This window comes from Macrosteles quadrilineatus, unplaced genomic scaffold, assembly GCF_028750875.1.
Source record: "Macrosteles quadrilineatus isolate MER2022 unplaced genomic scaffold, UCM_ALF_1.0 Scaffold_4__1_contigs__length_99947679, whole genome shotgun sequence".
Taxonomy (NCBI): Eukaryota; Metazoa; Arthropoda; class Insecta; order Hemiptera; family Cicadellidae; genus Macrosteles; species Macrosteles quadrilineatus.
Window position 1 is genome coordinate 3,899,100 of NW_026542597.1, and position 16,744 is coordinate 3,915,843.

A 16,744-nucleotide genomic window follows, 5' to 3' on the forward strand; every position below is an offset into this window, starting at 1 on the left:
TGCACTCATTATTCAAGCTATGTAATAGATTTATGAGGGTCCAAGGTGGTCTGACTTTTAACCTCGTTCTTTCAGTGGGAAAAAACTTTTGAAAATTGTAAAAAGTTATAGGCCTATTTTCATTTAGTACATGAAGAACAATGTACCAGTATTTTGTGATTTGTCTTTAATATTATTAATCTTAGCTGTAAGATCTTGAAAGAATTACTAATGTTTTCCTTTCTGAATTAAACATCTATTAACATCTAAATTACACATTGCTGATTTAAACATTTAACAAAACTGATTTAAACATTGCCGGCGAAGAAAAATAAAAATTTGTGTTGAACAAACTGTTGTTACAGTTAACGCACCTTTGTGCTAAGAGGGATTTTTAGTACATACTAATCAAAAACAGGTTGAAATATGATTTTCTAAATGTAATAAATTACGATTAGTTCTATGATTATAAAAAAAAATATATTGTCGACTTTAAGTCTAAAAAATAATCAATCACTATTATTGGAGCATTTCTTACTTGTAACTGTTTCAATAAATACACCGCCTTGGCCTTGATAGAGTCGTTTGTTGCGCTGTCACAGAAAGTGGATAATATTTCACTGGTATTGTGAGTATACACTACATTTAACACAAATGGTTCCTTATTTTCATTGCTCCCTCCATCACTTAAAATGTAAAAAAAAAATTAAAATACACGTTACTATAATCTTTCTTTACTTTTTTATTTCGAGATTAAAACTGGAACAACAGAATTTCTTCTCTGTTGTTTCTGGTGTTGTTCGTTAAGTTGGTATACGTTTGGTGACATACTATGCTCTTGGGCAAATTTGTGCGTTTGTGATTTTCCTTTATTGTGAAACATTTGTACAACAATATAATACGTGACTATTATTACAATCAGTAGTAAAAATTGTTTAATTTCGTCTGTTGCAGGAAGGCATTGATTCCGGAACCGCAACCGGATGTAACTCCTACTGAGGGACTGGGGACCTGGCGCCGTGGACGAACCGGAAGCGCAGTCCGCCATCTTGGCGCCGGAAGAACGCAATGAAACGAAAGAAACTGGAAGCGTAATATCGGCGTGCTCCATGGCCAGTGTGATATCCGGCCTGGTTCTTCTGGTGTGTTTTTGTTCCGGTCGTGTGAAACCGGATACGGAAGTGACAGTAATTATAATGATACGAGAGCAGTGCTACCAGCCTGACGTTAACATGACGAGATTGAAGGAGCTTGCCGATGTGGAGGTGAAGGAAATAAACGCTTCCTGGGTCGTCCATTTTGTGCCTCAGAAAGGTAATGATTTTTATTTGTTACGTGAAATAAATGTAGAATGTTGATGATTATATTCGGATATAATTAGAAATTCAACCTAATTACACCTTAGCACTTTGTTATTAGTTGGTTCAGTATTCAATGCGTAAAGCGTAATTCCGAAGCTATTCGCACAATTCGAGATAAAATATTCACTTTGAAAGTGAAAAGGTTTACGACGATCAGGGTTTTAAGAATTCACAGAAAAATCTTCAAAAATTGTTTTGACGTAGATAAACACCAGAATAAATATAAGTTAAACTTATATTTAAATTGTTCACCTGTTATTGATCGAACTCATCTAATCATATATTGTTAAGTTTTCGGGTTTTTTATGAAATTACTCGATCACATTTAATATAAAAGTAATTATTTTCATTCTGTTAGATTTCTATATATCCTTGAGTGATCTAAATTGAACACCATTCAATTGGAATCAGAGAAGGAGGAGATTGAAGCAATTGCCTTTGATGGGGATCATGGGTAGTCTTTTGTCAAGGAAATTAGGTGCATTGTATTAGATTGCTAAGGAGGTCTTGGGTAAACCAAATAGAACTATATATTACAATTGGTATCAAATAGGGTTGAGATTGAAGCAATTGCCTTTGATGAAGATCACAGACAATTTTGTCAAGGAAATGAAGTACATTGTACTAGATTGCTAAGGAGGTCTTGGGTAAACCAAATAGAACTATATATTACAATTGGTATCAAATAGGGTTGAGATTGAACTAATTGTTTTTGATGTAGATCATGGGTAGTATTTTGTCAAGGAAATGAGGTACATTGTATTAGATTGCTAAGGAGGTCTTGGGTAAACCAAATAGAATTATTGCAATTGGTATCAAAGAAGGGAGCAGATTGAAGCAATTGCCTTTGATGGGGATCACGGGAAGTATTTTGTCAAGGAAATTAGGTACATTGTATTAGATTGCTAAGGAGGTCTTGGGTAAACCAAATAGAACTATATATTACAATTGGTATCAAAGAGGATTGAGATTGAAGCAATTGCCTTTGATGGAGGTCATGGGTGGTATTTTGTCAAGGAAATGAGGTACATTGTATTAGATTGCTAAGGAGGTCTTGGGTAAACTAAACAGAACTATATATTACAATTGGTATCAAAGAAGGGGACATTGAAGCAATTGCCTTTGATGAAGATCACGAGCAGTATTTTGTCGAGGAAATCAGGTACATTGTATTAGATTGTTATGGAGTCTTCGATAAACTAAATAGAACGCTGTATTACAATTGGTATCAAAGAAGGGGAGATTGAAGCGATTGCCTTTTGATGGGGATCACGGACGGTTAACAACATCATTACGTTCCTTAAACCGTTCCAGACTCCGTCTCAACACGGGAGGTTGATTTCTTGGATTGCTTTATTATATGAGCCGTATTACTGTTAGAATAATCTAGTTATTTTGACTACTAAAAGTAATTTTTAGATACTAAGTTCAGTACTTGGATTCCATACAAACATACATTTTCTACAGTTACTATTTCACACTTCAACAAAGACGATTTGAACAAAATAAATGTTCTCCTAGTAACTAGTTGCTAATCTACTTGTCATTTGAATATGCTGCTAAAGTTCAAACTGACTTTTGTAGCATGTTTGAAAAGAATTACTTCCTATTACAAAGCACAGATAGATCGACTAGCTTCCAATACAACATTAAGATTCTACTGTGTAATTTATTTTGTCTTATATTTATGAAACTTCTAAATTACTTTATAGTTCCCATTATTGTTTCTAACACATGCAGCCTTAATAAAGAGTGTTTAAAACGTAATCATAAGCAATTCATAATAATCAACCTATATAATGGTGATATCATGTACCCTTGGAGAATAACTTACAATATATCAATTTACCATGCTTAAAGGATGCTGCATTTTATAATACTTCAACAGAAAACTGATATATTTTACTGATTATCTTATCACTAAATTGACGTGCCAAATAGCATCAGCAATTTTAAAACGGTTGTATAATGTTCAAGTTTGTAAAAACGCACAGCCTAATTAAAACATATATAGTGATATATAGTGAACATATATATATTGATGTACATCCGAACATTTATTTTATAAAATAAAAAGACCTGCTACTCTTGTATACTCAAAGTAAATATAACAGTTAAATATGCAGAACACCCAAGTAGAATCAAGTAATAATGTTAGTATACTATATGGTACCATAAAGTATATAGTATAGTACTTTAAGCAATATATACAGTACTTACAAACTTGCAATCTAGTGTGTGTAATAAAAATTTTGACTTATTACTTGCATTCGAACATGAGAGGTAGGGCCTAGTATGTTAGCGTAAAAGTATGTTTATCGTATCTAAATTATATTTTTTATTAGGAAATTTTATCTTCTAGGACCTAGGAAGAAGACGAGTAGGTAGTGCACTAGGTTAAATGGAAAACTAAACCATCGGGCACCAGTTAGTGAGTTAAATCTTCGGTTAAGTAGCTACATTTCTGGAGCTGGTAGTTTGTGCAAATAGCAGCTTAGGAGAGCGATTTAAAGGAAATTGAAGTAATTTTTACTAAGTAAGGATCACTTGAAGAGTAGTATCCCTCTTCGTGGATAGGATTAGGCCTACTCGCCGAGAATCAGACATAAAACTTCATGCTTACATACATCAACGTCTATGTTTTTAGTTTTATTTGTGTCATATATTGTTTGAGAACATATCTATTCTACTGCAAAAAGCTAATAATAGGTACTAAAAAAATTTCTATTCCTGTAATGTAAACGCAAAGAGCTAAGCAATAATCGGTTGAATTGAAATACTATATACATTTTGGGCTTTGTAATAATGGTAAAACAATTATTAGGTTGAACAAATAAAGGCACACTTATATAATTAGTATTTTAATTACTGATAAAATGATTCAAACATTAAATGATAATACTGATGAATGTCAAATATTTTAGCAGAATACAATATTTAATAAAGATGACATTTGAGGACACTTTCAAACAATGCAATGGAACAACAAAAGAAACACTCGCTGATGTAGTTATGTGATACAAGACTGATTGTGATGTGTAGACAGCTTTAATGAGAATCTAATGCGTTTGATTAACTACTCTCCAGTCTCATTAGTTACAAAATTATTCACTGCAAACATTGGGTCACTTGAATGAACTAATAAAGTCTCTTACTAGGTTTTACCATTTTAAAGTCAATGGTTGTACAATGGTACGCACCTTTAAAGGTGCTTACTTAAAACCCCTTAATTAACAATATCGCCCTCTAAGTTGTATATTTTGTTGTTCACGTCCGATACGACAACTGTTATAGAATTAGGTTTTCTAAGCCAACAGCAATTGATTTATATAATATGTTTAAACAATCGATAACGTTTTTCATCAATTAATGTTTTTCTTTAACCGATGGTCAGCTGATAAACTTAGCCTGTGTCACAAAAACCCACAGGGTAAGGCACACACCGACACTACCAATCGATGAGAGTGGATTTTAACGGTCGGATTGTTATTATATTTCATAAATATAGTAACTTATACCAAAACAACATAAAAATGAATGTTTAACTAATATTTTACCGACACAGGTCGGTAATATGTTTACTGCCCCTTAAACAAACAAGTGTAAGATCTAGAAACATCGTTCAGAATTCTAAAAACATCTAGAAAACTAAAAAAAAAAACTAAAAAATAGACTAACTCCGGCCTTGCCTTTCTGTTGTGGTTAGTTTTAACTTGGGTTTACGGTTTCCACAATATATTTTATGTAGATAAATATAGTTTTGAATCTACATATGCATTTTACGCAGCAGTTCAATGACACAGAACCGAAATATATTAATGTAATGACGTTAAGGCTGTGATGAGCATATTACTATCAACTACGAGACATCAGACCGTCATAGCCGTTAATTACTTGGTAAGGTTCCGTTTTACCCTGATTTAAACTGGTCAAAGGTAATAAATATAATTTGTTGGGTGTTTTTGAGTACCGTAGGTAGCTTAATGGAAAAGTTATTAGTGTTTTTTTAAATACGATTAAAAAAATTTGATTTTAAATATGATCGTCGTCGATGATCGTTTATTCTATGAGGTCGAAATAAATGTATTTTTCGTTTGCATACCCATTGTATCTGAGCTCCAGAGCTTTAATTTTGTTTACCTTCATCTATATTTCGGATTTATATTTTATGTTTCAAAACATATAAAAAGTTATGGAGATGTTTGTGACGATACAGTAAGAAAATATTTGTATGAACGTACAATGTAGTCCATTACGAAAATATAAGGATAAAGCAAATTATATAATTAAATATACAAAGATTTTGTTTTCCACTTGTAGTTTTAAATGTTAAATTGTTATAACTTTGCCACCCGATTTCTTAAAGTGTATTTCGTTCTTTCCAGTGAAATAGAAAGAAATCAATTCCATTCCACTCCGTGCAATATGACGATAGATTGTCACGTGGGTTTAAACTCCTTTGAAAGAGGTTGAAAAGCAGTTCTCTACACCAGGGAACAAAGCGTGCTGTACTGTGGAGGACTTTGTTACACAAAACCTGTGTTCACATTACACGTTAAATGCTCTGTGTTAAACAGTAACCGAATGTAAACGATTTATGGAAAATGGACGCAATATCATTGATTCACTGCATTTTAAAACTCTTTATTTTAAATTAATTTTAGTTATATAATGCTCAAAATAGCGGGTTAAATTCGAATTTTTTATCATATACGGTGAATGTTTAATATTTTAATAGTAAAACAACACATTTATCAACATTGGTTAATAATGTTCGTTTAAACTAATTAAATAACTGAAGTAATTTACTTAATGAGTCATTTATTTTAACAGATTTATATGAATGTATTGATTATGTATAAATACATTTAATATATATGTACGAGCTTTTCTTTCGGTGTTCTAAATTATTATAGGAATTAATGTTCCTGTTACCTCATAATTTGACTACCAAACTTACCTGACATTGCGTAATAACAAATTTTTATTTAACATTTTTCTCTGACATGACAGCCAAATGATTTGCAGCATAAGAAATAGCCAAAGGAAACAAAATATAAGTTTATCAACTAGATTGTAAACTCTGGAGCTAAAGGAAATGATTCACCTTAACCAAGGGGTTTAAAAAATGCCACATTAGAACAGAATCATTGTTACGTCTGTCTCTATTATGTTTATAACAAAATAGAGATGTACAGTTAATCTTATTAAGTAGTGCTACTATTTTATAAGATTCTTACTAGATTTTATTACTGTACATGGTTGAAAGCCTCTCTTCCTTAAAACATTCATTCTGTGATCATCTTATTTACAGCTACATAATATTGTATTAGACTCGAAGCCGTAGTATGGAATATTTGTAGGATATCGTGATATAAAAACAGATTGTCCAATATTTCAATCCGTAAAACATTCGAGTTTTTTTTTATTGAGACAATAGCTTTTAATAGTTGGAAATTAACTTTCTATCAGCATTTTTAACAGGCGGATAGTTCAATTCAAGCAGATTCGCTCTCTTACTTTTCAATTGGACTCAAAATAATTAATCAGTACATTTAGTAATGTAATCCTTTGCTTGAATTTGGTTTAAATCATACCTTCAATTATATTGTACAAAATATTTTGAAGTTAGACAAAAAGGTAATGGTTTAGCATTGAGAATACTGTTTCGCTCATAAATGAATAGGCATATTAACAAATTAGCTTCTAAATTAGCAACACATTGTTTTCTATATAATATTACGACTGTTAGGTATTTAGCCTGTACAATAAATCACACTACGGAAATAACTAAGAGGAAGGAAATCGAATATATCCAGGTCATAGCTGGGGAGTTGGTAACGGTTCTACAATATTAGTTTGAACAAAGTTATATCTTTTATTAATTTATCACTACGTCAATACAGAAAAACAAACAGACCATCAATCCACGCCGAGTGTATAAATATGTTTTATAAATTTGTGTATATAGTGTTTCTACTGTAGGTAAATTTTATTTCCACTTCGAATGACGTTCTAACATCACCAAACCGTACACTTTTAAAATGTCCCCTCTTTTGTTAAAATATACTATAAATCAGGAAATTCTAAACCGTTATGTACATCGTGCTTCTTTCTTGAACTGCTTTCAAAGACATTGTACATTGGTCATTGTGAATTTTGAACAAAACAAATACTTAATTCGAAACATACAGTTTCCATGGTGATCCATCTGATTCAGCAAAATTATTACTAGAATGTATCGCAATGACACAGACACTAGACACACATGTTGTGTCAGCAGCAGTGATTGTCAACAATGATATTGTGTTTGGACATGGTAAACGTGTCATGATTGTATTTTCATTTCTAGGTTAAAAGGTTCTCAAACATGTCCAATATTTGTGCCGGTTTCTTAATTAATGTTGTTTTATTTTCAATACAAGAATTAAGAGTTAGAGTAAAATGGTTGAGTGTTTGAGTAAAATAACTGACATCCTTTTTTACTATTGGTTACTAAGGTTTATACAGGGTGGGGCAATGAGAACGCCACAATTTGTTTTAGCTGTCACATGTTAATTGTTGCAACAACGAATGATCAGCTGTGCTTAAAACATCAATTAAACTATGCCATTTTAGTAAATATTATGCCCGAGGCTATTAAGACACTGAGATTTTGATGTGCAAACCTATTTTTAAAATAGTGGTTCTTGTGCAAAAACCCAGAGATTGTTTGGACCACATTCCATCCTTGGTCAACATGGCACTGTTCCAGATTGGAAAATAATGGTGAACTGGGTAAAATTATTTAGGATAAACGCTTAAACCTTAAAAATAATCGGTGGGTGCCGCAAAACTCTTTGTACACCAGCAAATGTTGAAATAGTGCGAGTCGCAGTAACTCAAAGTCCAAAGAGATTTGCCAGGAAGCTGTTGTTGTTGAAAGCTTTACGTTGGCTCCTTTTTTTTGGAAGGGGGGGGGGGTTTCTAATAAGCTACTTGAAGTTAGAGGTTTTTCAAAGTCACCCCACAGATTTGCTTGAACCGAAGCTAAGAATTAATTGTCCAAAAACTAAAGTGATTCCTGAAGAAATGCTGGAGAAGTATTTGATGGAGTTTTCAAGTGCCTAATGTCAAGTAGGACAAGGACGTCACTTGCAGGATTTCGTTCTCAAGAAATGGAAAAATGACTTTGTTAAGTTAAAATGGCAAAATATAAGCTGTGTTTTGATGAGCTATTTATATCCATAGGGTGAATATTATTGAGTTTGTACTGCTTATAAATTGGGGCGCTTTCATTGCCCCACCCTGTATATTTAATTATTGGTATCTGATAATATTTTGAATAATGCGAGATGATTATAATATAGAATACATATTTCACAAATATGGGAAGTAAAAGAATATGTTTTCAATCAACTAAGTGTGATTGCTTTTAATTAATCTTAACTGCATCCTCACTCAAATTTAACTGCGTTGAGTGAATTTTATTACCCATAGAGAATAGTTTAGCTGCAGCTAAGGCTGTGTGTAATGTAATACTTAAACAATTTTGCATTTAGTGGTTAAATGTGGTTCATGTGGTTCTGTCTTCATGTGACTGAATACAATTAACCACTACTATCAAGACCATTGCATATTCCATATATAAAACCAGTCAAATTAGAGTTTATTTGTTTGAATAATTTTGGTAGTCCAGAAAGCCATCCAGAAAGGATTTCTTCGTCTGGTCTGTGTTAGAAATGGCTACTCCTATAGAGACGCTCCCGTGGACGACTGTGCACAGATGCTGGGATTGCATCCTTTAGACCTTCGGAGAGATGTTGCTGACCTGTGTCTCCTATACAAGATCATGAATGGCATTCTCAGTTGCTTCGAACTTCTTCTGGAGATCGACATCAGGGTTCCAGGCAGAACTCGTCTCAGAGCATTTTTTGACCGGCGCTTCAGGTCAACATCCTACGACGCCAACAGTCCACTCGCTAGGATTCTTCGCCTGGGAAACACGGTGTCAGGCGCAGTGGACTTCTTCTTCGACGGCTTCAAACTAGCTCGAAGAAAGTTCCTCACTGTCCTTGGCGAGCAACGGAATGCAATTCCTTAATAGAACTTTTGTCGATGATTGTCTCACCATCAATTTTTTTTTGTTATTCAGCCTTACGGTATTTTTTAACTTTTTTGCATTAATTATATTCATTTACATATTTATTGTAACGGGTATTGTTATTTATTTATATTGTTATTTATTTATATTGTTATTTCTTTATATTGTTGTTATTTATTTTGTCATTTATTTATATTGTTATTCATTTTATTGTTATTTATTGTTGATTTTTCTATTGTTCTATCGATTGTCACATTGTTTGTGTTAAGTTGGAAACTGTTTGTTGCCTTTTTTTCAAATGGCTCTGCCGTTGGAAGGTATAATAATAATAATAGTCATTTTGATAGGATCAATATACATTTTTGAAAAACGACCATGGTAACTGGATATTCCACTACTTTTTTTTACACATTGGTATTTACTAAAGTGTAATTCTAAAACGAATGACTTTAAAAATTACTTTGCCCTCAGTATTTGAGTCCTATAACGGTCTGCTGCCCACGTTCTTCAATGTATATTCGTACAATATATTCATATTGTAAAACAGATTGAAATGCATGATTATATTTTTTAAATTTTATGATTATATAGTATCTTAGCATATAGCAACATAACAATTTCAGATAGAGGCTTCCACTGAAAAGGCAAACCTTACGAACCATGTGTTTTTAGCTTCTTTGACATTTGTAAACTTTGCAGCCCAAGTTGGGCTGCCTTAGGGAAACTTGCCAAATCAAATTAGGAATGCCACAGAGAGGGTGAAAAGGCAACTGCTTTAGTAGTACAAAAAGTAATAGTGCATAAAAAACTATAATTAGTTGTTTGAGAGGATATTTTAGTAATATTGTTTCTCAAAGGAAAATTAAAATAGCCCATCTAAGTTTTACACTATATATCGATGAAAAACCACACATGTATTGTTGTGTTCTAATCCTGAATTAACATTCTTTCTTTACTTGCATCATACGTGTTTTAACAATGTATTTTAAATACAAACATATAATAATACTTTTAAAACCCCTATACACTTACGTGCTTAAGACTAATGAATTTGTTTCTAAAGTATTGTTAACAGTAATCAATACTCACTTGACTCAGCGATAGTTTCACCAAATGATAGTTCTCCTAAAAGTAATTGCATATAACTTTGTTCTCAGTTAAATTATAATAAACATTTTGGTTCATATATTAGCTATAACTATACAGTTGGTCCACTCTTGGCCATTTTAATGACAAACATAAAAGCGTGAGAGGTATTCTATTTTATACTAGCCAACCGCACACCGCTTTCATGTGGCTTATCCTCACACAAATGGATTAAAATTACACCTCGCGCGTTGATAAACATAGAAAACAAATATTTAAAGCAATATTCATTATGTGTTACTTTGGCTTTTTAATTAAAAAATATTTTTTAGTAACAGTACCATTATGACTTGGTGAATATATTTTTGATTGAAAATTTATGTTCAATTATATGACAGTTCAATTATGTTCAATTATACGTTTGAGTTTAATGAACTCTTTTAACCTGTTACTAATACAAATTACCCCTTCCAATTTTAATAAAGGGGCTTAACATTATCTAAACAGGGAATAAATTAGGATTTGTATATGTAACGTTTTTAGAAAAAATCCAATCAGACTGATTGAAATTCGCTTAGTCTTTAGGTTCGCTGCTGCGGTATTAGAAGCGCCTAAGTGACTCCTCTTAGGAAAGGTAGTTATGTAATTGTAATTGTAATTGTATTTGTATTTTTAATAGTAATTGTTATGGTTATTCTAATTGGCAGTTATCTGGCTTTAGTATAGGTTGACTAAGATTATTCTTTTGTAAAATACTGTTACATAGAATACTGTCTTTATCGTAAATTACTGTGCTGGAACAACTTTATTTTCTGATGATACAGAAGTACCATACTGACAAACAACAATATTACAAGTTTCTGTTACCAGATTTCATTAACTTTAAATTAAAATAATTCATTTAATAATTACTGAATGAAAATATGTTGGATCCTTCCTGGATTAAGAAAAAATGTAAACAGCAAAAAACGTACACCCATTTGCTTCCGAAATTGTCATTTTCTTGGAAAACCTTTGTTTCACACCTATGTATTCAATTGTACCAGACCTGTGTAATGAAAATAGTGATTGCGCTCTATATTAGAATACGCTACGCAGTGACATTGGCAGTTAGAGTAGCAGGTGTGATGAAACTGGTATCAATCAATTTGACGGGGCGTTTCCATGCTATGATAATCATAACAATTACAGTATGCAATGAACTTCAAACGATTTAATTCAAATTACGTGTAAACTAACCTATGCAGAAGGTTATCGAGAGTTCTGTGTCTGCTAAGAAAGCTGTCTAAGCTGGTAACACCACAATACCTACTGGTCGTCTATCACGCCCTCTTCCATAGCGTGCTAAGCTACGGCCTGCTGCTTTGGGGGCATGCGCCTAACTGCCATGAAGTTCTTCTAGAGCAAAAGAAGGCTATCAGAATAATAACGTTTAGAAAACGATTGGACCACTGCAAGCCTCTTTTTATAGAAACCAAAATTTTTACAGTTTACAGCCACTTTGTTCTCCTATGTGCATCATATGTAAAAAACAACATTCAAAATTTTCCGACCAGAAATACAGTCCATACGTACAGAATAAGACATAATCAGGAAATAGACCTTCCCTTTTGCAGGCTCTCTAAAACTAAAAATGCTTTCCCGACCATAGCGCTCAAGATTTACAACAGTTTGCCCCAAGTAGGCCTAATCAAGAACCTTGAAACAAGGAAGTTTGACAAAGTGTTGAAGGCATGGCTAGTAGGAAGGCCACTCTATAGCCTGGATGAGTTTTTTAAAAACTAAACCGAAACTAAATTGAGGCTACATCCACCGCCATAAGTTACGTGTACATATATGTAAATAGTAAGATACAAGCGTATCAGTCAGTATTTTATTTTATTTTTATGAATTCTAATTGACACAACCTATCCGGCATTGCTGGTCTTGGTGAAGAAGAAGGTAATAAGGTAATAACCTATCTTCTTAAGTTTTATAAATTTGCTGGCTTATAAGAGTACTTAATACGTTTCATACAATTTTAGAAGTATTTATATGAGCATGGTAACCATATAGACTGCCTAAAATATTTTATTGTTTTAATGAAAACATTACTATATAATTAAATACAATTAGCCATCGATAATTCAAAAAAATCCATAACCGGTAAAGCCATAACTGTCCAAAATTAACTTGCTAATGCACTTAACTTCATTTACTTATGTGGAAGCAATAGGTGGATTTAGTGAATTCAGTTTTAAAACTTTTTCCGTCAACCTTTAGTTATGTTATTTTAATCTCAAGTCTATGAATGATTATGGTAGCATTTAACCGTACAGTAGTTGTCTTGTAAAAGTTTTTTCACCTGAGGACGGGATCATATTCAAAACCCGAAATGTTGTGAATTGTTTTTTAACATTGTAATGGAAAATGTCTGTAATAAACCATGAAACAATGCTGTTTTTAGTATATTTTTGATAATAAACCTGTAAACAATTTTTTATTGCAGTATAATTTAGAAATTTTCTAGGTAAAACTGCACATACTCTTACTCTTACTCCCAGGGCCATGCATATCTAAGAAGATATTTGGCCGCACCATAGGGTAGTAAATTATCACGATGAAATTGCCGTTCTGCAATACAAATGTTATTGACAGCTAAGCAACAGCGATGTGACTGACAGGGAATGAATAATTGAGAGAAATTCTACAATACAAAACCCCTTTTGCCCTCCAATATGACAGAAAACCCCGAGTGGCAATGTTATGCTCGCTGTGCAAAATTGTAAAAGTTCATCACTATTCAAATAAAGTGTATTGCGGAGCTAATGTATCAAAATAGTCCTTCAGTTAATAGTCTCAACTTGGCGTTTTTACAAGCTCTATTTGAGCATGAAAAAAAAATACTACACCTTACTTAAAATAAATTATCAATAACACTAAGCCTCTTTAGATAACTGGAATTATGCATAATATTAGTTGATTGGGATTGAAGTAAAGAAACTGGCAACACCATCATATTATGAGCTGGTTTTGCTGTTAAAAAGTGTCTCAAGGTATGTGTAATCATTTGGCCTTTAAAAAAACAACTTGTACTTGTAGTAAAATTTATTTTCTTCAGTAATTAGTATATTTTATCAAATGATTTATATGTAAGTAAGTATATTTTTTCATCGAAATGTTAAGTTTTCCTCAGATTTATTAAAATTCTATACGCCAAAACAAGTAAAAAAAATCGGATATGCCAATTTTTTTTGTTGTTCTTGTGCTTTGTGTTTTGACAATATTGGTAAAAATAAAGTTCCTGAAATGAAAGTTCTATTAACCTAAGCTAAATATTTGCTAGTAATCATTCGTAAAAAACCAATACAGATGACTTTATAAAGTATCGAAAGTAAAAGTACACTATATAATTAATTTAATCGAATCCGTCCCAATTTTTAAATTTAGACGAAATTATAATTTCAATAATCACTTTTTTCTTATAAACACAATAATTTATGTATTGTATGCAGCGCATGTCATTGTGGTATAAGAAGGATATTGGCAGGTCTGGTAGCAGGTGAAGCATTGTCATGATTGATGGATGTACGGAATGTTACCACAAGCCCTGATGGTTGGTAATGAATAACTATGGTCGTTGGGTGATATTATATTCTATATATGATATATTTTAAGGTAGGTGACCACGTTTAGCCATTTTCTTCTTTACTTAAGCCATGAGACAGGTCACAGGAGCCAATTTTGTAGGTCACAGGAACGCAAACCCATGACATTTGTGACTTAGTTTCAAAATTTGTCGGAACCCCAAATTACAACCATTACACCATTAACAAATAATGGCTAAGCAAAACGTTTCAATAAACATCGACCACCTTCTAATGAGAGCAAAATTGAAAAACTTAGTCGCGTGATGAGAAATGGGTCGGGGTATGTTACCCCTTGTTTGTAGGTTCATTTTTGTGGTAGTAAGCTTAATTTACTTAAGGGATTATTGAGGAAATCCATTATGATTGGTTTTAAACAACATTTTCACAGCGTTTTGGAATCTGAAATCTGATTGACCGATGGATACGTGACCTTAGTCTTGCTAGCGTCGCCATATTGTGCAGACGTGTCAGTTGTTGTAGCTTACCTCCCTTTTTGTAATTAATGCTAATTATATTGGCGATTTTTGCTTTTTGCTTTGACTACTGTAAAGCTGGCTACGTGGCTATTTCATGGTGGTTTTCTAGCTTTATAATCTTGATGGAAACGCGCACAAATTACATTTGACATGTACTGATATGTCAAAAATGTACGAAATTTTACGTTTTGGAATCTGGCGTAGAATTTGTATTAATGAAATTGTAACGTTTTCTATTAAAACTAAAAATTGTATTTATAAGCAAATTGTTCAATTTAGTATGAAATAACATGTTTATTGGGTGTGGTCAATATTAAGAAAGACTTGTAAATCCTAAATATATAGATTTTTAAAATGCATAGTTTCATGTGGCTTTTGATAAAAATACGTTTTAAAGGAATAACAACAAAGAAAACTTTAATACAAGCATTGTACAGGAATGTAAAATGTATTATGTCCCTTATGTCTTATCAATATTCATGCCATAATTACGCTCTACACAATCCGATCATGTTTTCCAAGCAACATGTGCACATGTAATACCATTCCTATATAAATGTAAACCATAATACATGTAATATTTTAATCTTTTTAAGGTGTACTTATTTTTTACTAAATATTTTACTATTAACTCTCATGAGGGTTATTGTTTGGCAGAATGAAGAATGTCTTAAAAAGACATACGTTAAATCCCTTGAGCACGTTGTTGAAGCAAAGGTGCAAAATCCGTTACTGCTGTTTGCCAAGATAGATTATTTATTGCTGAGTTGAAACGAGAAAACAATTCTGACAAGAAATTCACATAAAACTGAAAAACAGTATCCAAAGTATATACAACAAAAATTATATTCATACACTATTAGTTTAATTTTAACTAGAAATCGTTGTATCTACGTTTTTTGGCAGTTTCCTGTGTGTGATATTAACAAAATATTTGTCAAGAGTTTTAAACAAAATTTAAAACGATTCCTTGTTTACTTTAAGGTACTTTTCATGGATTTCCTATATAACTATAAAAACTTACGATAAGTAGTAAATGTTTATTGTTGTGTAGAAAATCCATTTGATCTAATTAAATTTGCCGACAAGTAAATTACATAGTACAAAAGCCTAATTGACATTATCAGTTTAGTTATGGACTGATTTATAAGATGAACACTAAATGTAATAACGATACGAACTGTGTTTATATAAATTAAAATAATAAACAAAACCAATTGACTAATTATTGCGACTCTCATCATGGGTAGAATATAGACCTAACATCTGTGTCACTATCAAATTTTGTTCTCCAACCCTACGTGTGATAAGGAAATAAAATAACATTATATTTATAAAAAAGATTGCTCGCTGCAAACTGTCAAACGCAAGTTTTAAGTGTATCTTGTAAAAGTCCGATTCATTTTGTATATGTTTTCGAGTGGTACTTTTGTCAAAGTGTAAAGGTCTCATGAATGATAGATGAAGCAACTGTCATGTAAGAGGATCTCACAGGATCAGAGAAGGATTTGCAGTAATCCTCAGAGTCCTCATGAACACTAAGGAGATTAGCTTTTTCATTGTATTACTCAAACTTTTCCCTTTTGCTTGTCCACAAAGTGGTGGAGATTAAAATCAGTCGCTCTTTTTGATGTTTAATAAAATTATTAGCTTATAGATTTCAATGTAATTTTTCAATGTCTCAAAGCAGTAATCCTTGGAAACCTTATAACTACTAAGTTAATGATTTTTTTTATCATTGTATAACTGAAACATTTTCCCATTGCTTGCTCTTAATTTTAAATCAAAGAGGCGGAGATGATGATGAATGTCTATCTCCTTTGGTTTATTTTACTGAATTTTTAATAATGTCGCAATTCAGTTTGTCGCAAATAGTTTCTTCTTGGTACCCATATTGTTTCATTTAGTTCGAGGATAAAATCACGACATAGATTTTGGAGCTATTTCCCAAAACATGTTACACTAGAATATTGACATATGTTTTCTAAAAACATTTTTAAGGATCGAAAGTGTAATTTTTATGAGTTTATTTTAGGGACACGACGGCTAATTATTCGTAAATTCACACCATTCATTTAACATAAACACACATAAATATGTTTTACGAGACATACTAGTAGGCCTATATTG

The 16,744-nt window shown here is 32.2% G+C and overlaps 1 protein-coding gene across 1 annotated transcript in view; it reads left to right on the top strand.

The window, feature by feature from the left end:
- The first annotated feature begins 950 nt into the window (after window positions 1-950).
- The window catches only part of LOC128991689 (guanylate cyclase D-like), a 136,195-nt gene continuing 120,401 nt past the window's right edge, over window positions 951-16,744 (top strand). The window contains exon 1 of the mRNA XM_054414789.1: window positions 951-1,293. Within this exon, the coding sequence (XP_054270764.1) occupies window positions 1,089-1,293 (205 nt within the window). The 5' untranslated portion in view covers window positions 951-1,088. The remainder of the gene's footprint in view (window positions 1,294-16,744) is intronic.